The 23,405-nt window shown below is 39.0% G+C and overlaps 1 protein-coding gene across 1 annotated transcript in view; it reads left to right on the top strand.

Moving 5' to 3' along the window:
- ADGRB3 (adhesion G protein-coupled receptor B3) overlaps positions 1–23,405 on the top strand; it is an 898,087-nt gene that overhangs the window by 440,679 nt on the left and 434,003 nt on the right. Inside the window, exons 12-13 of the mRNA XM_069599501.1 lie at positions 2,019–2,087; positions 7,189–7,297. Of these exons, the coding sequence (XP_069455602.1) occupies positions 2,019–2,087; positions 7,189–7,297 (178 nt within the window). The remainder of the gene's footprint in view (positions 1–2,018; positions 2,088–7,188; positions 7,298–23,405) is intronic.

The following is a 23,405-nucleotide window of genomic DNA, read 5'->3' as shown; positions in this document are numbered from 1 at the left end:
CAGTACTGTTTACTGGCTTTGGAGAGTGGTCCAACAGCCTTTCATAGACTCTCAGCTTGCTTGAACGTATATTTTAAAAATTTGTGTTTTTTACATTATGCTCTCTGGTGATTTTGAAAAACCTAACTCTGAATTTATCATTTTGATCAAGGAATCACGTGTGCTCGCACTGGCCTTGGCATACAGCACAGAGTCACTAACCCTCTCTGTTAATAAAACACGTTCTGTGAAATGCTTTCCCAGAAATGGAGATGCGTTTGCACAAATTGCTTCCCATTCGTGTGGCACCCTCGTTAGAAGCGGGGTGAATTTTGTGTGAGAGCTGGCAGGGGCTCAGACACAACCACGGTCATGGACCTCAGCTCTGCTCACTGGTGTGAACAGAGATACAATCTGCAACTTTTGTCTCATCAGCATCACGTCCCCTGCTGAGTTCACAGGCAATCTGAGAACTCTGAAGGTTAATTCTTTCTGCTCCTATGTAGAGTTACAACTCAGTGGACAGAGCTCTTAAAATGTTATCACTCCAACCAGAACATTTTAAGTGGAAAAAATGGCTGGTAGTACAAAAAGGTTAAATGAATTAGAAAACTGGTCTCACACAGACTTGCCTTTTTTTTTCTCCCCCCAAGAGTTGCATAAAATATTCTGTAACTTTTATTGAGGCTGTGACTCAAAACATGTTTCAACCATGTGATTGCCAGGAACCATTAAAATAAATAGCACAAATAGGGCAATTAAATATAGATACTAACAGATTCAGAGCACAGGAGGAAATGGAGCAGCTTTGTTTTCCTTCTAAAAACACCCAGGTGAATTTATTTAGAATTTGAATAAAGGCCTGTTTTGAAAAGCCAGCTGGAGAGGAAGGAGGGCTAAGGAGGTGAAAAAGTTCTGGCTCTCACCCCACACCCCGCAAAGGGAGACCTCTCCCAAGCGAATGTGTTGAGTGGATCAGTGAGGCAGCGATCCTGCTAACTCCAGACAGACTAGTTGGAAAAGGTGGGCTCCGAAGCAGCACGGACCACCATCCGTGTTGCTTTACACAGACATCGCAGGTTCACTGTACACTTCCTGGGCCTCCCGTGACCCCTGTCACTGGCACTCTGGTTTTCTTCTCCTGGCCTCTTATTTTGAGGACAGGGAGAGGATGAGAGGAAGGGGAGGTCCATCCTTGGTAAACACCCCTCGTGTAGGTGCCAGGCACTAACGCCGCCCACGTGGCTGTGTGACACAGAAAGTGAACCCTGCAAGGTGCCTGCCTGCCTGGCAAGGGGACTCTGAAACTAGTGGTGAGCACTCCCAGGACACGATGCCATCAGTGGGTTTCCAGCGGGTCATCAGGGACATGGAGGAGGGCAAGGGTTTGGAACATCCCCAGGACCACATGACCATTCCTTCCTTGGTTCTGACTTGCTGCAAGGGACAGGGGAATCAAAAGCAAGGATTTGGAAAGAACCAAGATTTACTGAGTGCTTTCTATACCAGGAACTTGAAAAGTTGCATGCCATCTTTATGATATGTGGTTGTAACCGTTAATATAGCCAGGAAAAAGGGCAGCGCCAGGGTCCACTGAGGAAGGCTTCACTCATCAGCTGTGCCTTCACTGTCTTGCCCTTCAACACAGCTGTGTGAGAGGCGAACGTGGGTCCCAGGGAAGTGGGCCACTTGAATCAGACAAACATGGAGCTGTCTTACAGGTGCTCACAAAGAGGGCTTCTTTGTAAGGAATAATCATATGATGGCATGAGACAGCAGAATCAGGGACAAATAACTGAGAGAAAAGAACTGTTGTACGTATTCTGATGTCTTCTGAGGTGGATAGATATGTAGGAAGGTCACTGGAAATCCCAGGATCTTGAGGGAATCCTCAGAGATCTTCCAGGATAGTATGTTGGTGTCATCAAGCAATATGGCCAAGTGTTTAGACCTTCGGCGCATTATCAGTCCAAATAGATGTTGTCAGCAAGTATACTCCCTCATGTAACATTAAATCTCTTTTCTAATTTAATTTACAGAACTTCTTTCAAATAGTTAGCAACCTTCTCGATGAAGACAACAAGGAAAAATGGGAAGATGCACAGCAGGTAAGACCAGGTTATTTCAGAACTTAAAGTGAAAGTGGCTAGATCAAGCTTCTTAATCTGTGAAAAAAGGAATGGCTTGCTATTCCAAGAGCATAAAATGAAAATTTTAAGTCATTCTAGGTTGTTTCATACTAAATTTAGAAAAAACAAGTAACCTCCTTTATCATAACAATCTATGGAATTAATGATATTTAAAATGTGAAAAAATAGTGTAGATTTAATATCTAACTTTGAGGTATTAACAGATAATGCCTGTGCAGCTCAGCCATCATTTTCTTTCCTGTCTACAGACGATAGGAAAACAACAAATCTAAAAGGAGACATTGCAAACTCAACTGTGGGGTTTAGTTTAACTAACTAGTTAAAATCATTTGTATTTACTGCAATGTTATGTGTAATCTGAATTACGGATAGAGATGTGTGTTTCGATTCAACACCAAGAGTTGTAAAAATGAATTCTTATTTAAAAAAATGTATTCTGCTTTTTTCTGTTTCTTTTAAGCATTGTAACTGCAGCAAATAGCCTTATCAGTTTAGTTATTATTTTAAAAATGCCATTTGTGTCATACTGACTGACGCATGGTTAATAATATTTTTTCTTAAACACAGAAAAAGTGAGTTAGAAGTTAACGAAGGGAGAATAAGCATATTTTTAAAAACCCTGTGGAAATTTAACTTAACTGAATGTTAAATGTCTTTAAGTTTTCTGTTGATGCTTGACCCTTGTTAAAAAATCTAAGACAGCAATGCAGTATTGAAACTGAGAGTATTTACTGAGGTTCAGGGGGGCTCTTCTCTCTGCTTTTCCTTTTGTAATCATGCTCTGGGCCTTCAGCAGTAAAGCTCACTATTTCTACCATCATAGGAACTCTAAAAATAGTCCAGCATGGTCTACCTCGTTATCAGGTACACGTGCTGTGCTTCTGGCTGTAGCAAGAAAAAAGAAAAAAATCACTGCTTAGTCTAAGGCCCTAAATCTATCTTTTCCTACTAAGTTGAATTATATACTTGCCCTTGGCTTCCTTCTAGAGGCGAGCCTCCTTCACTCACTGTGAGAAAATGGTGTCTCTCAGTAGAATACACTGCAAAGACTGAGTGCATCAGAATTCTGGTGACTATTCACTATGGATATATTTAGATCAAATGAATACTACCCTATTTAAAAGAAGACTACAATTCATCAGATGGTATTATTTATGATGAGATCCCAACTTGAACAATCAACAAACAGTGGCAGAACCTTTTGTCAATGGAAAATCCTAAATTCATAATCTCCCTATTTACTTGTGATTTTGAGTTAGCTATATTCTTATCTTTTAAATATATTTTCAGTAGTGATTATCTATAATACTTCTTTGAAACAACTATTTGAAATAAATCAACTATTTTGTAGCAGTGTTGTCATAAATGCACCCACATAATAAAAGAATCTGCAGGTTTTTGACACTAAGGGTGAACTCTTTGAAAATAAGAGCTGTTTAAAATCTACAAAGAGAATTGTTCATCTATTTTAGAGGAATAGCTCAATAAAACATAGCTCTGGGTGCACTTAGAAAACTAGCTTCATAAAATGGTAAATATTGAAGTCAGAAGGGTTTTGCCATCAAGAATTCACACTTTTGGACAATAAACTGTCATTTCAGAATTTTTTTATGGGACATCAGCCCCAGTTATGAAGGACCGTTATGTTTAGCTAAAGCATCCTACTAAAACCACAGTATATATGCTAGTCACTCAGTCATGTCCAACTCTTTGCACTGTAACCTGCAAGGCTCCTCTGTATATGGAATTCTCCAGACAAGAATATTGGAGTGGCTTGCCATTCCCTTCTCCAGGGGATCTTCACAACCAAGGGATCAGACCTACATCTCCTTCATGCAGGTGGATTCTTTATTACCTGAGCCACCAGGGAAGCCCCAAACCTCAGGATACTAGAGTAGGGGGAAAAAGGCTGCATTTTACATAGCACTGTTTTATAGATCAAGATAGTAGTTGGAATGGATGGGTCATTTTCAATCATGATATTGTGACTGGCATTTCTTTGTTGTATTGAAAGCTCGTGTGTCTCTACAGGAGTGTGCAAACTGTGACCATTGGTCCAAATCCAGCCTGACACCTATTTTGTAAATAGTTTGGGAGCATAGTCACAGGATCTGTGGCTGCTCTGGTACAGCAAGGACACAGCTGGGTGTTGGAACAACAGACACTCCATGACCCACAGAGCCATTCTCTGACCCTTTACAGGAAAAAAAAAAGAAAAAAAATATATATCTGCCCTTGTTCTATGATATTTGAAATCTGTTTGGAAAATATAAACAAAGCAAAATCTGCTACAAACAAAATCTGCTGCCACCCTAGAAAAACCTCTCCCCAAAGGTAGATGACAAAGAAAGTTTTATTATTGAACAAGCATTAAGCCAGAATGTGGTGTGCATCACTGGCAATTCACTAAAAGATACAGAGTAACTTCACCCTTTCAAACAGCCAAACCGGATGCAAGTCATTACACTCTGTCCTCAAGATAAACAGTAACTAGTTCTTGCTTAAGTGGACTTTCCAGTACTCTTGCCTGGAAAATTCCATGGATGGAGGAGCCTGGTAGGCTGCAGTCCATGGGGTCGCAGGGAGTCGGACACAACTGAGCGACTTCACTTTCACTTTTCACTTTCCTGCATTGGAAAAGGAAATGGCAACCCTCTCCAGTGTTCTTGCCTGGAGAATCCCAGGGACGGGGGGAGCCTGGTGGGCTGCCGTCTATGGGGTCGCAGAGTCAGACATGACTGAAGTGACTTAGCAGTAGCTTAATACCATTTGTCAGGCAGTTCATCCTAAATTCACTTGATAATTGGGATGACCATCTTGTTATTTAATTGACTTTATCTAGAGAAAAAATAAGCTCTTGTATCTTAATGCCTGCAGACACTTTTGCAACTCTGAATTAGGATCCTTCCCACCCCCAAAAGCAATGCAAGATAGAGCCCTGCCTTCCCTGATGACCACTTTCCACTGAGAGACATCCCTGGCTCTTTAAGTTGGGAAGAAGCTATTTAGCTTTCAAAAATGTTTACATACATTTCAAAGAAGACAGGAGAAGGCAATGGCACCCCACTCCAGTACTCTTGCCTGGAAAATCTCATGGACATAGGAGCCTGGTGGGCTGCAGTCCATGGGGTCGCTAAGATTCGGACACGACTGAGTGACTTCACTTTCATGCATTGGAGAAGGAGATGGCAACCCATTCCAGTGTTCTTGCCTGGAGAATCCCAGGGACGACAGAGCTTGGTGGGCTGCCCTCTATGGGGTCGCATAGAGTCGGACACGACTGAAGTGACTTAGCGGCAAAGAAGACATAGAAAGGATCTAACAGTTATTCATTTTCTCGTACTCCAATGCTTTTGGCCATCTGAGGTAAAGAGCTGACTCACTGGAAAAGATCCTGATGCTGGGAAAGACTGAAGGCAAAAGAAGAGGGCAACAGAGGATGAGATGGTTGGATAGCATCACGATTCAATGGACATGAATTTGATCAAGCCCCGGGAAATAGTGAAGGACAGGGAAGCTTGGTGTGCTGCAGTCCATGGTGTTGCAAAGTGTCAGACACAACTGAACAACAACATTTTCTAAAGTAAATGCTCCTAAGAAAAGGGAGAAGAGCAAGGGGTTAATTACAGAGGGAGTCTCTTCTCTATTTTCAACAGGGAGAATTAAGCCTTTTCTATTTAATGTGTGTTTACACATACTACACATACTCACAGACACATACACCTACACAAAAACAGAAGAAAAATGCAGTAGCAGGAGGAAGTTTGGAGCTGATGGAAATGTCCTGTACGTTTTTGGAATGGGAATGATGAACTGTCAGAATTCATAGTTTATGACTGTAACTGTAGGAATGAAATAGCATTTCTCCCCAAATCTTCCCATAATTAAAAAAAATTACAGCTCTCTATGCCATACATCTATGCCATTGTTCATGTCCTCAGCTATATGTAAGTCTATAATGCATTTGAAGTGTCTGATTTTTGGATTGGTGCAGCCACAGCTCCTGAAAATATACATACCGTTCTACTGGCCACCCTGCCCAACATGTCTTTCTGCTAATCAGAGTGTCCTTCTGCAGAAGCTTTTGCAAATAGGAAGCCACTAAGACTGTCTAATCCACTTGACTTTTTTATGGCTAGAAGCTGCAGTGAAGCTGAATGACTAAAAGAAATGAACCTAACTTCAAAAGACTTTCTGCTTTAATATGGTTATATAATGTGGGCTGAATTCTTCAGCATGATGGGTTACACATGCTAAAATTCATGTGTCTTTTTAAATGGACCTCACATTCCACTCGTTATGAGCTATTGCCAGAATCAGGTCATCTGTTAGCAAACACACATCTGTTTCCAGGGTTGTGAAGTGTCTGGTGTTGGGTATCTTGTGTATGTACGTGTAAGATACCTACACTAGAGCTGTTACGATCTTGCAAGTATTGCCAACATTATTATTGATACAGTGGCTATTATAATTATTAGAAATGTGGCTCTCCCAAGATAGTTATTTTGCAGTGAACTTCACAGTATGTAAATATTTATGATGGTATTGATAATTGGTTTGTTTCTCTCAGGGTTCATCATGTAGATCCTAAGTTAAAAAAAAAAGAAGAAGAAAATGTAAAATGCCCTCAAATTTCTTATTTGAGGTTGTTCTATGTTTGTGGTTGTTCTATGTTGTAATTAAGTGAGGAAAGGAGCCCATCAAAAGTGAAGACATGCTACGTCTAAGTGTACAATGTTTTAGATTTCTTGAGTCTCTTAGATTTATGAAGTGTCAATCATGATATCATATCATCTCCAGAGTTCTTGTTGTGTGATGTTTGCTATCATTCTCAACTACTAGTTCAAGAAATACAACTATTAGATGGTTTAAAAATTAATAAATAAAATTAATAAACATAAATTTAAGAAGTAACAAAACTTACAGCTTTGCTAGTTGTAGAAACGTGTTCAAATAAATCAGAGCTGATTTATGATTTCATGTGTCATTTTTTAACTCGAGTTATGTTTTCTATTATGTAGATTTTTTTATTCCATCTAACCTTTGTTTATTTTTGTAGATTTATCCAGGCTCGATAGAGTTAATGCAGGTGATTGAAGATTTTATACACATTGTTGGAATGGGGATGATGGACTTTCAGAATTCATACTTAATGACTGGAAATGTAGGTAAGAAATAGGATGTTTTCCCAAAATCTTACTGAAATTTAAAAAAATCATTGCAGGTATCTGAGCCATATATTTCTATGTGTCATACCTATTGCTATATCTTTGAGTAATGTGGATAATATATTATGGATACTTCGTGTCTGATTTTTCTATGGGCCAAGCAACATATGTGTTATACACACATACACACACACACTTGCACGCATATGTGTGTATGTATACATTTACATAGGCCTACTTGTATTTATCTGCACAGAAATATACCAAGCATTTATTACTGTCCAATCTCATGTTGAAAATATATAGTATATGCTGTGTGATTATATAAAGAATAAACCTTCGTGGGCTTCCGAACACTGTTCTCAAAGATGAGGAGCCACTTTCTTGCTGGGTGTCCCATGGGAGTGCTCAATCTCCATGGGGGTGGGATGACATTTGAGAGACCTTTAGGGGTCGTTGTCACAGTGCTGCTGCCGCTGAAGTTTTCTTGAGTGAGTCCTTGGACACCATGTGTCTCTCAGATCGCTCTGTAGTAGATCCGTAATGTTAGCATAGGTAAAACTGAAGCATCTTTCCTCCTTTAGCCACCTAGAACACTGTCTCCCATAAGGAGACATTACACAGAGAAGCAAAACCACAGGTCCATTTGCTGCTGCTGCCTCCAGCAGTTATGTTAACTGAATGGCACATTTCTCTTTATGGTTAAAAGAAAACCTGCAAGAGCAAAGAAATATTCTTCCTAAATAGTATGTGTTGAGTGAATACAAGTTTATAGTTCTGTTTCTTTTTTTTTTTAATTGGAGACTAATTACTTTACAGTATTGTAGTGGTTTTTGCCATACATTCACATGAATCCACCACGGATGTACATGTGTTCCCCATCCTGAACCCCCCTCCCACCTTCCTCCCCATCCCATCCCTCTGGGTCATCCCAGTGCACCAGCCCCGGGCACCCTGTCTCATGCATCAAACCTGGACTGGAAATCTGTTTCACATAAGATAATTTACATGTTTCAATGCTATTCTCCCAGATCATCCTACCCTCGCCTTCTTCCACAGAATCCAAAAGACTCTTGTATATATCTGTGTCTCTTTTGCTGTCTCACATATAGGGTTATTGTTACCATCTTTCTAAATTCCATATACATGTGTTGGTATATTGTATTGGTGTTTTTCTTTCTGGCTTACTTCACTCTGTATAAGAGGCTCCAGTTTCATCCACCTCATTAGAACTGATTCAAGTGGATTCTTTTTAATGGCTGAGTAATATTCCATGGTGTATAAGTACCACAGCTTTCTTATCCATTTGTCTGCTGATGGACATCTAGGTTGCTTCCCTGTCTTGGCTTAAAGGTTCCTTAAAAAACTGGAAAAAGAAAAACAAACAAACTGGAAATAGAACTGCCATAAGACCCAGCAATCCCACTGCTGGGCATACACACCAAGGAGATCAGAGTTGAAAGAGACACGTGTACCCAAGTGTTCATCGCAGCACTGTTTACAGTTTTGTTTCTTTAAAGCTTCCTCTCATGACGTTACTGGGACTCTCGTTTTCTTTCACTTGTCATGTTTTTGCAGTCTTCACATAAAGACCCCTGACTGTAGGTGATGATGTGCTTAAATCCAGATATCTTAGCTCACATTCGTATTCACAAGCTTTGAAAGTTTTAGTTTGCAGATCAGAAAGAGACCTAACTTAGTAGAGGGATCAACTAGGGGCGTTCAACTGATATAGAACATAACTTCCTTATGGTTATGGCATGGTGGTTCATTCTATACTTGAAGGTCCTTTAGAACTACAGGGACTCATTTGACTCTGAGATATCTTCCAGCAGGGTAGCCTCAACTTGTAACAGGTATGGATGGTTGACTACTGGCAGTATTCTTCAGTTGAGAAGAACGTGTATAGTGGAGTACTCAAAGGTCTGGAGAAGGTTCCCTGCCCTTAGGCCATCTTTATGCAGCTCAGGGTCTTATGAGTTAGAAAGAGACTCAAAGTGTTAGTTGCTCAGTCTAGCCTGACTCTTGTGATATCTTGGACTGTAGCCCGCCAGGTTCCTCTGTCCATGGAATTTTCCAGGCAAGAACACTGGAGTGGGTTAGCATTTCCTCCTCCAGGGGATCTTCCCCACCCTGGAATCGAACCCAGGCTTAGACTTATGTCTTATGAGTTAGACTTATGTCTTAGTCCACTTTCTGGAGGTGGTGGAGACCCCAGACTTCTCCCCAGAGTGCATGTCTAGCATCTTGTGCTGGTTCAAGGATGAAGGGAGCAGTCGTTGCTATGAGCAATGAGAAAAAAAAAAAGAGTCTGAAAATTGTATCTTTTCAGTAAGATGAATTCAGAAATGAGAGAAAATTCAAATTAAATATCCATTCAAAAGCATCTGGGCAAAGAGAGGAAAGGTAATGTCTTTGGGAAAAGAGGGTGACATGTTGGTCTGTGAATTGGGGGCACATGAAAGGAAAACCCTCCAGAGATTTGGGGTTGCCAATCACTCAAGATGGAACCACTCATCTAAAGGACGGTGACTTTTGACGGGAGGAAGGAACCAGGAAGTGTGCTATGCAAAATTGGACAATTTGCAAACTAATTTACAAAGAAAAAAAAATAAAGGGTAAAAGCAAAGAGCTATTGTTTTCTTGATTTTTGTAAATGTTAACATCTAATTCTAAAATGCATTACTGACTAAAAGTATTATCAGATCAAAACATGGCACTGATTCAAAATGTGTTTGGAAGAAAACTTTTAAAAATAGAGCCAGTCTTAGAGTCTAGTAACTAGGCTGTTTGAATAGTAGCATGTCAAATTCCCTGTGTTACTTGTATTATTTACAACAAAAATTCCAAAAATAGCCATCAGTTGCAGATGTTTATTCCTCTTTACGTTTCTTTTGACTTCCCAAAATAGATTTTTGAAAACTTTGTGTATTTTTTGTATTAAAATTAAGCTTTACCTAGATTCACCTACTTCCTTTATCATTATTAAAGAAGTATATTAAGCATGGTAACTCAAAGCAGTTTAATGTTGCAAATAAAACCAATATCGTCCTATATTGCCTTCAGCCTTTTGTAAGGACAGTGGGGTTGTCTGGCCTTCTGCTCACTTATACAGCACTGACTGTCCATATAAGAAAAGGTTATGTCCTGTGCGTAAATATCCCCCAATTACCACACTAGCCAGAAGAGATTTTATTCATTGTTATTGTTCCAAATACTAGCACAGGAACTGACTTACTGTTGTTTGATGACCAGAAGAAGGTTATCCTCAATAATATTTAAGATTTTTCCAAAGAATATCCATAGATTAGTGAGAATTCTCCAGAGAAACAGAATCAGTAGAATATATGTAGGTACATGGAAATCGATTTATTTTGGGAGACTGGTTCATGCAGTTTCAGAGGCTGAGAAGTTCTGAGCAAGCCGGAAGCCAGGAAAGATGACAGTGTTGTTCTAGTCCAAACCGGAAGGCTTCAGAGCCAAGAAAGCCAACGGTGTAAGTCCCAGTTTGAATTTAGAGACCTGGGAATCAGGAGTGCTGGAGTCTAAGGCTAGGAGATGATGAATGTCCCCACTTAAACAGAAAGCACATTCTCCCTTCCTCTGCATTTTTGTTCTATTCAGGCCCTCCGTGGATGGTATGATGCCCACCTGCATTGGTAAGGGAGATCTATACTTAGTCTGCTGATTCAAATACTAGTCTGTTTCAGAAATACACTTACAGACACGCCCAGAAATGTTGTTCGACCAGCCACCTGGGCATCCCTTAGCCCAGTCAAGTTGACACATAAAATTAGCCATCACAACCCAGTTATATCAAGTTGGAGGATACCAATAATAATTACTTACTATTCATATTCTTCATGTTATCATATTTGATACTACTATATAAATAAAACATGACCATACTGTCTAGTCAGGTATGTCCAATGTTTTACAACAAGGACACCAGAGAGAATAATTTGCAGTGACAAATTGTGAAATGTGTGAGTTAGCGTTCATTTTATATCCTAAGTCCAAATATTAATTATTCAACATGAAACCTAAACACACATGCCAGCAGGCCTCGAAACACACACACAGCATGTTAGTGAAAAATAAAGTAGTAATTAATAAAGTTTGCTTATTCCTTCTGGCTATTCTTGTTTAGTGTGTTAGAGTAAGACGCCACAAAGAACTTTAAAAGATCATGTTTTCAGAGATTACAATTTTTTTTTTTTTAAATAAAGCCAGTATGCACAGCCTCCTCACTTTTCTGGGAATAGAGATAAGCTCAAAAAAAGAGTTAAATAACCACATATAAAAGAAAGACCATATGATTAAGAGTCTCAGAACCTTGCTGATAGCTTAGTTTATTTCAACTTTAAATATAGGTTCAGTATTTCTGTTTTTCCTGGTTCCCGGTTTAGGTAGAAGAGTTTAGGAGCAGAGATGGTGCTGTTAGGATCACATACATAGCAAATGGAATAGCTGAGATGATAAAAAAGAAGCTCTGAAAGAAATTAGCAGGGTGGAGCCGATACTGCCTGTGGGAGCAGCACTGTTTATCAGGATAAAAGTTCCTGTAATCGATTAAGATGGCAGGAAAATGACTGACATGTCTTAGAAAGATTTAGACTTTCTTCTGAAATAATTCACATGAAAACTTTTGAAGCTCCTTTTATCTGAAAAGTGTCCCTACCTGTACAATGTTTGATAACTGAAATGCTCTTACATGCTAAAAATCTGTGAACTTTTTCGTATAAATGTAGCATGTTTACTGTGGGAGGGAACTGGTCCCTTGCCCTGATCACTTTCTCAAAAGACTTGTGACCTCAAGAAGAAGTTTATTAACATAAGACGGGAAAAATATTCTATGAACAAAGATGTTAAGCCAATGAATTTATAAGGTAATTGAATATTTTTTGTATGTCATGTGTGAGTATGACATTAAAGTAGATAAATGATAAATTGTAATGAATAAAATTTAGTGAGCAATTAGTAAACACTATTAAATAGCTTATGTAATTACTGAATAAATCAATGAATATGAAACATTGATGTCTACAAAGAGACTTAAATTTTAGTATGCCTCAGTTTATTAAACTGTTATATTTAAATATACTGTATATGTTCTAAATATACTGAATAGGTAAGTTATTGGTTTTTTTGAGTAAAACTCTGAATTTTTAAATATTTTTTTAAATATTATTATTATCAGTTACCTCAGTGTGGCTATATCTTACTATTATTTGCATTAAAGTTATTTTTGTTCAAGAAAAATATGACTTGAGGAGTTTAAACTGACTTTTTACCCTTTCTCTTCAAACATTTTCTCCTTTCTTCCTTTCCGCCCCATGTTTCATCACTTTCCTGAAATGCCTCTCAGAAAAACCTTCTGGAATCTCCCTATGGTCAAATCAAACCTCTTCTCATACTTCAGCCTCAGGTCCCCTGTGCCTTGTTAACCATTCTCTCTTGAAACTGTCCATTCTTTTAGCATTTGCATATTTATTATAGTAGAAAATAGAATTTGGGGATGAAAGTCAAACTCATGACTCAGAACTATTTAGAATTCTTGGAGCCAGAGGCATAAAGCCAGTCACTGAGCAGGAGATGTGACATTGTTTGCAGTCCCAGACAGAACAGGGCGTGTGCAGTCTCACGTGACCAGAGTGAGAGGGCAAGTGCGTGCGTTCCAACTGCTCTCAGTTCAGTTCAGTTCAGTTCAGCCGCTCAGTCGGGTCCAACTCTTTGCGACCCCATGAATTTGCAGCATGCCAGGTTTCCCTGTCCAAAACCAACACCCGGAGTCCACCCAAATCCATGTCCATCAAGTTGGTGATGCCATCCAACCATCTCATCCTCTGTCGTCCCCTTCTCCTCCTGCCCCCAATCCCTCCCAGCATCAGAGTCTTTTCCAATGAGTCAGCTCTTCGCGTGAGGTGGCCAAAGTACTGGAGTTCCAGCTTTAGCATCATTCCTTCCAATGAACACCCAGGACTGATCTTCAGAATGGACTGGTTGGATCTCCTTGCAGTCCAAGGGACTCTCAAGAGTATTCTCTAACACCACAGTTCTAAAGCATCAATTCTTCAAAAGCATCAGATCATGAAAATGCTATCTAGGTTGGTCATAACTTTCCTTCTAAGGAGTAAGCGTCTTTTAATTTCATGGCTACAGTCACCATCTGCAGTGATTTTGGAGCCCCCCCAAATAAAGTCTGACACTGTTTCCACTGTTTCCCCATTTATTTCCCATGAAGTGAGGGGACCAGATGCCATGATCTTCGTTTTCTGAATGTTGAGCTTTAAGTCAACTTTTTCTCTCTCCTCTTTCCCTTTCATCAAGAGGCTCGTTAGTTCCTCTTCACTTTCTGCATGCAAGTCACTGCAGACTGCTTTATAGTTTCCTGTTATATTTTTAGTCATTTCCATAATCACTTCAAGGAACATCTTGTGTTTGCCTTATTTATTGGTAAGAATACCCTATTCTTTAGAAGTTACTTGTTTTAATTTTGGACATAAAACCTGAATTGTGTTCACGAAACTGAATTCAATGATCAGTGATGTGAGGCATGTTGCAGTCTACTGACTGTGTTCAATTAAAAATGAAAAGAATTTATCTCTTAAGCAAAGCCTTTCCTCAATGATCCACATCATTAAAATGTATGAATGATCTTACAAGGGTATTGCAGTCTAGTTGTGCCCCTAAAAGGATTTCATAGATGAATAAAATACCAAGTATACATTGGTATGTGGTGTCTTGTAAACCAAACGTTACAGTGATTCATTCCTAGAGATGCTATTCCTCGCCAAGAATTGGAAAATTTTCTTAAAGAAAGACTCATTTAGAGTATACCGTGAAGGATGGCTAGATTGTTGACAGAGTAGCAATCTGAGGGACAGTGAATGGCAAGGAGGTGGTGACATTCCAGAATGTTCTTCTAGTGAAAACAGAATAGAGTTCTCAAAGTTGAGATAGTGTTTAGAGGCTAAGTGGTCTATTTTGATAAAGATGCCCATTTACGGAAGTCAAGGAAATGAGACTAAGTTGGAGAAGCCTGCTGAGGCCTGGTGTAAGACAGTTTCTGGTTCTGAAGAGAATAGGGAGCTCCTGAGGCTCGGCCAGATGCAAGAGTTGTGCCCCGGAGAGACAACAGTTACAGCAGCAATAGAATTTGTTGAAATTGAGAATGACTTGAAGACTAGAAGGTTTTTTATAATATCCTTTTAAATAATATTTTTATAATATCTCCATGCAGGAGATAATTAGAATAGAACCCAAAACGTGGTCACTGGTTTGAGTCTCTGAAGGTAGAAACAATGGCATTCCATAACTGAATGAAGTGTCGTAAAGAAGGAAGGAACTGGAATCCTATTCATTCGACAAATATTTGAGAATGTCTTTTACATATTAGTGTTTAAATGCAAAGATACCTCTCCAGTGAAAAATAAAATTTAGTCTTGTTACCAGTTTTAGGAAGGTCAACGAGGATCCTCCTTTGTGGATCTTGGCTCTTGGTAAGGACGCAAAGAATCTGAGGTCTTACATGTGGCAAAAACAAGTTTATTAAGGAAAGAAAAGAAAGAACACCTCAAGGGAGAGGCGGGCCAAGCCAAGAGAGGCACTGGCTTGAGAAGGATGAGGTATGGGGGTTTTCAAGAGAGGGCTTTTACATATTCATCTAGGCAGGTGTGGACTGACCATTTGGATTGACAGTTACAAGCTACATAACAACAGGCTCTATTGTGCATGCTTTTCTCATAATTCAGTCTGTCATATAAGATATATGTATATATGGAATATTTATGAATGCTTAATTGGCTCCTGGCTGTCTAAGGTCACTGGAGAACACAGCAGCACATGTCCTGGAGTTGGAGAAGGCCCTGTGGTTAGATTGTATGCCTAGGGCACCTATACCTGAGTTGGAACAGAATCTGGTTATTTTGTAGTGTATCTGTGAGCTCTCCTGGACTGCACTGGGACCTGTCTGAGATGGGGTTTAAAGATCAGCTTGAATCTGCGAGGCTACCCCTCCTTGCTCATGCCTAACTTTCTACTTAACAGTCTTAGGCTTTGGTAGAGAAGCAACAGTTATATACGCTTGTTAGTCAACTGCAGAGAAGTGATCAGATCAGATCAGATCAGTTGCTCAGTCATGTCTGACTCTGCGACCCCATGAATCGCAGCACACCAGGCCTCCCTGTCCATCACCATCTCCTGGAGTTCACTCAGACTCACGTCCATCGAGTCGGTGATGCCATCTCATCCTCTGTCTTCCCCTTTTCCTCGTGCACCCAATCCCTCCCAGCATCAGAGTCTTTTCCAATGAGTCAACTCTTCCCATGAGGTGGCCAAAGTAATGGAGTTTCAGCTTTAGCATCATTCCTTCCAAAGAACACGCAGGGCTGATCTCCTTCAGAATGGACTGGTTGGATCTCCTTGCAGTCCAAGGGACTCTCAAGAGTCTTCTCCAACACCACACTTCAAAAGCATCAATTCTTCGGCGCTCAGCCTTCTTCACAGTCCAACTCTCACATCCATACATGACCACTGGAAAAACCATGTTGGCAAAGCAATGTCTCTGCTTTTGAATATGCTATCTAGGTTGGTCATAACTTTTCTTCCAAGGAGTAAGCATCTTTTAATTTCATGGCTGCAGTCACCATCTGCAGTGATTTTGGAGCCCCCAGAAATAAAGTCTGACACTGTTTCCACTGTTTCCCCATCTATATCCCATGAAGTGATGGGACCAGATGCCATGATCTTAGTTTTCTGAATGTTGAGGAGTGATAGTTGAGGCCAAAGAAGCTTTTTCAATTCTCAGAACAGGAAGAAGAGGGTAAGAAGGAAGATGATACCTGTATGTGCACGTGTGTGCTGAGTTGCTTCAGCCGTGTCCGACTCTTTGCAACCCTATAGAGAGTAGGCCTCCAGGCTCCTTTGTCCATGGGATTCTCCAGAAAGAGTACTACTGACTATGTGTGGTGATGGATGTTAACTATGCTTATTGTGGTCATCATTTCACTAAATATAAAAATATTGAATCATTATGTTGTGCACTTGAAACTAATGTTATATTTCAATTATATCCAAATAAAAAGTATCTCTATGTATGAGTATGGAGAGATCTCTAGAATATATTGTCACCTGGAAAAGTAGGTATAGTAATAAACCAGGTTAAGAAATATACTTTATGTTCAGATAAGATTTACACATTATACTGAAAGGAAATCATCTAAGTTATTGGACAGAAATCAGTGTCGACAGGGAAAATAAAAAAAAACAAAGAATGGTTACTGGTGTCAGAATAAGAATAGTCAGAGATAGTCAGTATAAAATGTTCCAGAAAAAGACAATAGAAAATCAATGTCATGTAATTAACAGGAGACAGAGAACATGTCAAAATGAATACTGTAGTTAATATGAATTGCTAATAAAGTTCAGAACAGTAGAATTAAGAAACATCTTGCATGATAGCTGATGGTGTAACATAACAGTTTTGCAGGAAAAGTGCATACCCAATGAACAAGAACTATATTTCCAAGCTCTTTAGCTTGGAAATGGATTCACCCTTAACATTCTGATACAGTTATCTCTAAGGATTTACTTTGCACAGATCAATGTTACTCACCACTGTCTCACAGCTATTCTTTCAAAACTATTCAAAGTTGGCAATATCAAATAAAAAAGGAATATTATTAGGCTAAAAAGTCTCAAAATATATGTTATAATTATTAGCTTTATTAAGGAATTTCAGAAGTCACTCCTATATACACCCTAAGAGAATATTCTGAAAAGTATAGTTTCCATTTTCCCTTTTTAATCCAATAAGGCCAATGCCTTTAAAACATTAACGTTAAGACACTTTTCTTTGCCAAGCTAGATATTGCTGTCTATTCTTGGTTTAGAAATACGAGACACTGGGCTTTTCATAATGAGCATTCACACTTGATATATCCTGGAATCGAATCCAAATTCAATCTCAAGGATGGCATAATACAATTTTGGCATCTCTTTTCTCCCCACAATGCTGTCTCATCAACATCACATCTATGTTACATCTTACACTCACAGATAAGTTTAATCATTTCTTTAGTAGAATATCTTGTTCTTCCATTGAGAAACCCACCTTCAATCTGATGATGTAATTATAAGAATAAAGTGGCTTCTCTTTCTAGGTTTATTTTCCTGTCACTGTTTCCATTTGTTGTTTGTACATCTCCATCACTTGTTTCGCTTTCTTTTTTTGAAAAAACAGGTGCCTGTAGTCAGTTGACACCAAGCCTGAAAAATACATAATTTAACATCTTTTTGGTTGTTTATGTGTAGCACCTGATGTTGGTTAAGTCAGCTAGACTTGAGTCTGAAAGCGTCAGATTCTACCTCATCTGCCTGGCTCACTACACTTTTTCTTGCTAGACATGTGAAGCATGTGGTATGTGTTTCTTTAGGTCAGAAAGAACAAACTAAAAATACTTGCCTTTTTTTGTTTGTTTGTTTGTTTTAATGATGCTAACACACCAGTTTCCTTGAGAAAATAGATAGTTCAAACATTGTTTTTAAAACTGTGGTTTGGAATGATATGCAGCATTGAGTTCTTTGAACAAAATTTTTCATTTAATAGGAATTACCTTATTGCATTTTCTATGATCCAATTATTACAAATGGTTGGGGGTGAGTGTCTGGGGAGGCTGCTGAGAAAAGGTCACGCCTGATGCTTCTAGTGGCAGGAAAGACCTAGTGCTCCTGGGGATTTCATGCTCTCCTTTCAACCCAACTGAAACCCCTTCAGATGCTCTCTAGTCTCAGTATACTAGTCTGGTAATAACTCGTAGATTTAATTGGCATTAAGAGAGTGTCAGGTTCTGTTCTAGGTTCTGGGGGTTTCTCAGTGAACAGACCAGATGAAGCTGTTGTTCTGTGGAACCTGTGTTTTATAGCAGAGACAGAGGTCAATCAAGCACCGCCTAACATGCCCAGTGATACTAAGTGATATGAAGACAAGTAAAGGAATCCATCAGGAGGGGTCAGAAAGGGGAGAGGGGAGGGGGTGGACGGTGGAGAAGGGCTAATTGAAGAGATGCCCTGAGTGTGTGAGGCGTGGTGGCCTGTGGTGACAGAACATTTCCAGCAAAAGGAATAAGTACAGACGCCCTGATGTGTCCTTGTGCTCGACATCTTAGGAGCCTGAAGGAGGCCAGTGATGGGGGGTGGGGGGGGGTGGCTGACAGAGGGGCCGTGGAGGAGCTGGAGTCAGAAAGGGGCTGAGGACCAGACCCTGGAGGGCTTTTGACCGTAAGTCTGAACTAGATGCAAAACCACCAAAGAATCTGAGCCGAAGAACCAGACCAGATTGATGCCTGTCCTGAAAGGACCCTTCTGACTTATGGAGACAGTCGAGGTTATGAATGGACATGCAGAGATGGGAGGGTAATTATTGTAATAGGCCAGGCAAGAGAGCTCTGTGCTTTGGACCTGATGCCAGTGGAAATAAGGCCAGAAGTCAGATGCTGGAGGTATTTCAATGGTTGATCTGATCAAGTGTCCTGACAGTTAGAAATAGGGTGTGACAGAGACAGTCAAGGAAATGTCTCCATTGTGTCTCCAAGAACCCAACAACAAAAATAAGACAAGTTGATTTCCAAATCTGTACTATAACCAAACATCTAAAACTTACTTCAATGACCATGTAAATGTCTCTACAGTTTAGGATCCAAAATAAGTTGTTTGATTTATTTTTTCCTAAATTGTTTTCATTAAGATGTAGTTGACATATAACATTGTATCAGTTGGAGGTATACAACATAATGATTTGATATGTGTATTTCTTATGGAATGATTAAGGTAATCATTTCAGTTAACATTCATGACCACAGTTGCAATTTGTGTGTGTGTGTGTGAGACTAGAACTTTTAGGATCCAATCTCTTAGCAAATTTCAGATATATAACAGAGGTTGTTTAGCTGCCATGCTGTTTCTTTTTCACGTACTCTTGCTTCCTGAGGCCGACACAAATACTTGCTCTTACAGTTTAAGCAGCTTTACCCGTTGAAGCCATCAGCATTCTGTCATCATTACAACCTCTGAATCCTTGGTCAAAATCTAGAATGAAGCTGTTCCTTAAGATGACTTTTTAAAGCTGTCAGATTGAGTTGCCAGTTAACATATTAAATAAATTCTACCTTTCCTACCATTTTTGTATTTTTCTCTTCTGTTTATAAAGTCACGGGACCTCAAGAATGAAAGAACACTTATGAATCAACTAAGTCCAGCCATAAACTTGTTAGTCCATCTTACTTCAAGTACTTTGTAATTTTAAAAAGTTTTTTGGAACATGAAAAATAAATAAGTTTATTATCTGAGTTGGAAAGGTCTTTGCAAGGCACTTTTTTCTCTCCAAATAAAAAAATATTATTTTCTAGTAGTAATACTCTCATAACTGTGGACCTTAACACAGAAAATTCTTATCATATGATTATGTTTCAAATTAACAGTAGAACTGTATTCTTTTATAAGTTAACTGAGGTGAAAATAGTTACATCATAGTTACATAGTTACATATAATAATAGTTACATAGTTCCAGGTTTATCTATCTGATCTGTTTTATATATCCATACTCATGAAGTCATTTTAAAATGTTTCTTGTCCCTGAAAAAACTCAAACTAGAAAACCTTGTTAATAACTATTCTTTCTCATTTCAAGTAACCCAGATATCCTAAACATTTTCCCCAGTGTCCCTGTGCTGTGCCAACTCTTAGCTCTAGTCCTGACTACTGCTATGCTATAAATCTCTCATGTGGTGTCCTGATCTTAATAGCATCTGTTACTTTTGTTGTTGTTCAGTGGCTAAGTCATGTGCAACTCTTTGGGACACCATGGACTGCAGCACGAAAGGCTTCTCTTTCACTCTCTCCCTTAGCTTGCTCCAACTCATGTCCATTGAGTCGGTGATGCTATCCAAACATCTCATCCTCTGTCACCCCTTGTCCTCCTGCCTTCAATCTTTCCCAGGATCAGGGTCTTTTCCAGTGAGTCAGCTCCTCACATCAGGTGGCCAAAGTATTGGAGCTTCCGCTTCAGCATCAGTCCTTCCAATGAATATTCAGGGTTGATTTCCTTTAAGATATACTCCTTTCCTTTAAGATCGACTCTTTGATCTCCTTGTTGTCCAAGGGACTCTCAAGAGTCTTCTGCAACACCGCAATTCAAAAGTGTCAGTTCTTCAGTGCTCAGCTTTCTTTGTATTACAACTCTCACATCCATACAGGACTACTGGAAAAACCATAGCTTTTACTATATGGACCTTTGTTGTAGAAGTGATGTCTCTGCTTTTTAATACACTGTCTCAGTTTGTCATACCTATTCTTTATCCTGGTTTAATTTACCATTAAGAAAGAATAGAACCTTTTCTATTATGGTTTATTACATGATATTGAATATAGCTACCTGTGATATATAGTAGGACCTTGTTTATCCATCCTATATATATGATAGTTTGTATGTACTAATCCCAAACTCCCAAACCATCCCTACCCTATTCCAAAAGACTATTAACAAGATGTATATATTCAAGAAGAAAGAATAGAGAGTCAGCATGTTGCTACTTTGGCATATCTCCTTTCTTATAATACCTTATATATACATTATCTGACTATACATTTTAATGAAAATTCCCTAGCCATAAAGTGACTGTTATTCTAAGGAACTCTTTTCAGTGGAGCCATTTGAGTACAATGCATAGGAAAATGTTTTGTTAGTTTATTTCTACTTTTATTCCTCAGGCTTTCCAGGAAATGTTTTGGTAAAGCATCCCTAGTATTAGAGTGCTTCCCAAATTAACTCTTTCACAAATGCTCCCAATGCAGCCTTGCTACCAGAGCGTTAAGGGCACCCACGCAGTGTGATCTCATCAGTGCTTCCCGTTCAGAGTGGATGCATTTTTATCCCTTGGCATCTTAGTAATTGAAAGTTAAGGATTGGTTGCATTATCTTGCTCAGCCAACCACATTCTAACCTATTTCTTTTATATAAAGAACTTCACTGTAGCTTTTGATATGATTCTAGGGGAATTTTACTCATACAGTCTCTATTATGCATCAAAGTAAAATGAGTCCTAACATTTGTATTCTTTTACTGTATCATTTTCATATATTTCTATTTTATTAGAAAATTCAAAATTGTTTTTCTGACCAATTTCACATTTTAAAGGATGCTTGAATAATGCTTTTTCTCTGAATCTTTTATGATATATCTTGGCTGGGGAAAATTTCGTAAGCTTATTTGTCATTCATTCATTCTCCACCCCTTCAGTAACTGTCCAGGAGAGAATGCCCAGATGAAGACCAAATCTTTGGCCTAGTCCTGGGATTTCTTTTGGATTTTTGTATTTACTGGGAAAATGCTCATTGTCTGAAAAAATCTAATGAGGTCACACAAAGCTCAGTTGGAAATGTACAACATATAGGATCATAGGGATACTCAGCAGTGTAGAAGCAGGAACAGGAAAAGCAGAGGACAAGCTGGCTTCTAGCATCACTGTGCGTGTCTGTGAAAGAAGAGTTTAAAGCCTGAAGGATAGTTTGTGTTGTATATTAGATTCCGCATGTAAGTGACATCATGTGATATTTGTCTTTGTCTGACTTTGCTTGGTGTGATCATCTCTAATGGAAAATATGAATATATAAGTGTAAATTTATGTATATACATATACATATGCATACATATATATATGTAGGACTTAGTCACTTGATTGTACAGTAGAAATTAATATGGCATTTTAAATGAACTACACTTCAATAAATTATGTTTAAAAAAAGTTGAAAGTATGAAAGGCATGTTACAGGGATGATGAAGAAGTGTGTCCTAGGGCTACATCTTTGTGTGTTAGACTAGATGGTAAAAGCTGCCCTGAGACAGAAAGCCACAGTTTCAGAAATTAAGATGTCTGGTGAGAACGAGACTGAGATTTCTTGGGTTTCACTCGTGTCCTAACCACAAACATTCTGGATTTGAATTTTAACTGTTCTTGGTAAAGAACATGAGTTTTGGCAAAGAAGTTGCTGTCCCTTTTGTGCCTTCTGGAAGCTGTAAAGAGCTTTGCCCAAAGGGATCAGTGCTTTGCTTCAGTCCATCAGCTGGAGATCAGGGGGAAGATTCTAGTCAGGGAAAGGCTTTCAAATTAGCACAGGGCCATGCTGGAGACGTAATGGCTTCCTAGTGCCCTGAGACACTGCCTCTAAAAGACGAATATGTGCACACTGCTGTATGTAGAATAGGTAACCAACAAGGACCTGCTGTAGAGCACAGGGAACTCTGCTCAACATTCTGCAATAACTAAATGGGAAAGGATTTGAAAAAGAATATATATATATATATATGATGCTGGAATGATAGGTCTTCTCAGTCTGACTTCATTGTTCTGTTTGAAACAGTAACGTCAGACTCTGATAGGCTCATTTATAGACCGGAATAGAAACAGAAAACCTAAAGCTAACTAAAAGCAACATTTGTGTATGTCTGGCCTCTACTGGTTTATGCAATAAGGATTTGGAATCACTAAATTTGTCACACACAGGCCATCTTTCTGATTTTGCTGTTCAACTGAATTAGAAGGATGTTACTATGAGTTTGTGTGAATATGAAAAACAGTCCTATTTTAACTGTCTCTATGGCAATAATTGCATATCTCTATGGCTAATACTGGTTAACCCGTGAAAAGAAGTGCTAAATTCCTTTTTCATTAAAAAAATTTTTTTTCTCTTTATGGTTTCCCTTTTCCAAATATTTTACTTGATCAGACCAAGAGTTATTTACTAAATTGTTCCTCGTCTCCATTGTTTCCTTCACTGAATTCCAAAAATGAAAATAAAAAGGTTGTCATCTGAGTCTTGACAGAGAACTCTGACCCAAATTAAAGACTGATGCTCTTTATTTCAGTGAATGCTGGGATGCTGTTTTGTACCTAGAAAGACTTGCTGGCTTTGGAGCCTGACCGGCTGCAAATCTTGGCTGTGTCACAATTAGCTGAATTTTTCTGTGTCGCTTCATCTCCAAACCCCTCAGGGTGCTCCTTTCAACAGTAGAAGTAATGGTCTCTTTCCTGAAGAGTTACAGTAAAAATT

This window comes from Ovis canadensis, chromosome 9 (assembly GCF_042477335.2).
Source record: "Ovis canadensis isolate MfBH-ARS-UI-01 breed Bighorn chromosome 9, ARS-UI_OviCan_v2, whole genome shotgun sequence".
In the NCBI taxonomy this organism is placed as follows: domain Eukaryota; kingdom Metazoa; phylum Chordata; class Mammalia; order Artiodactyla; family Bovidae; genus Ovis; species Ovis canadensis.
The sequence above is the reverse complement of the archived record's forward strand: the minus strand, read 5'-3'. Positions and strand labels throughout refer to the sequence as shown.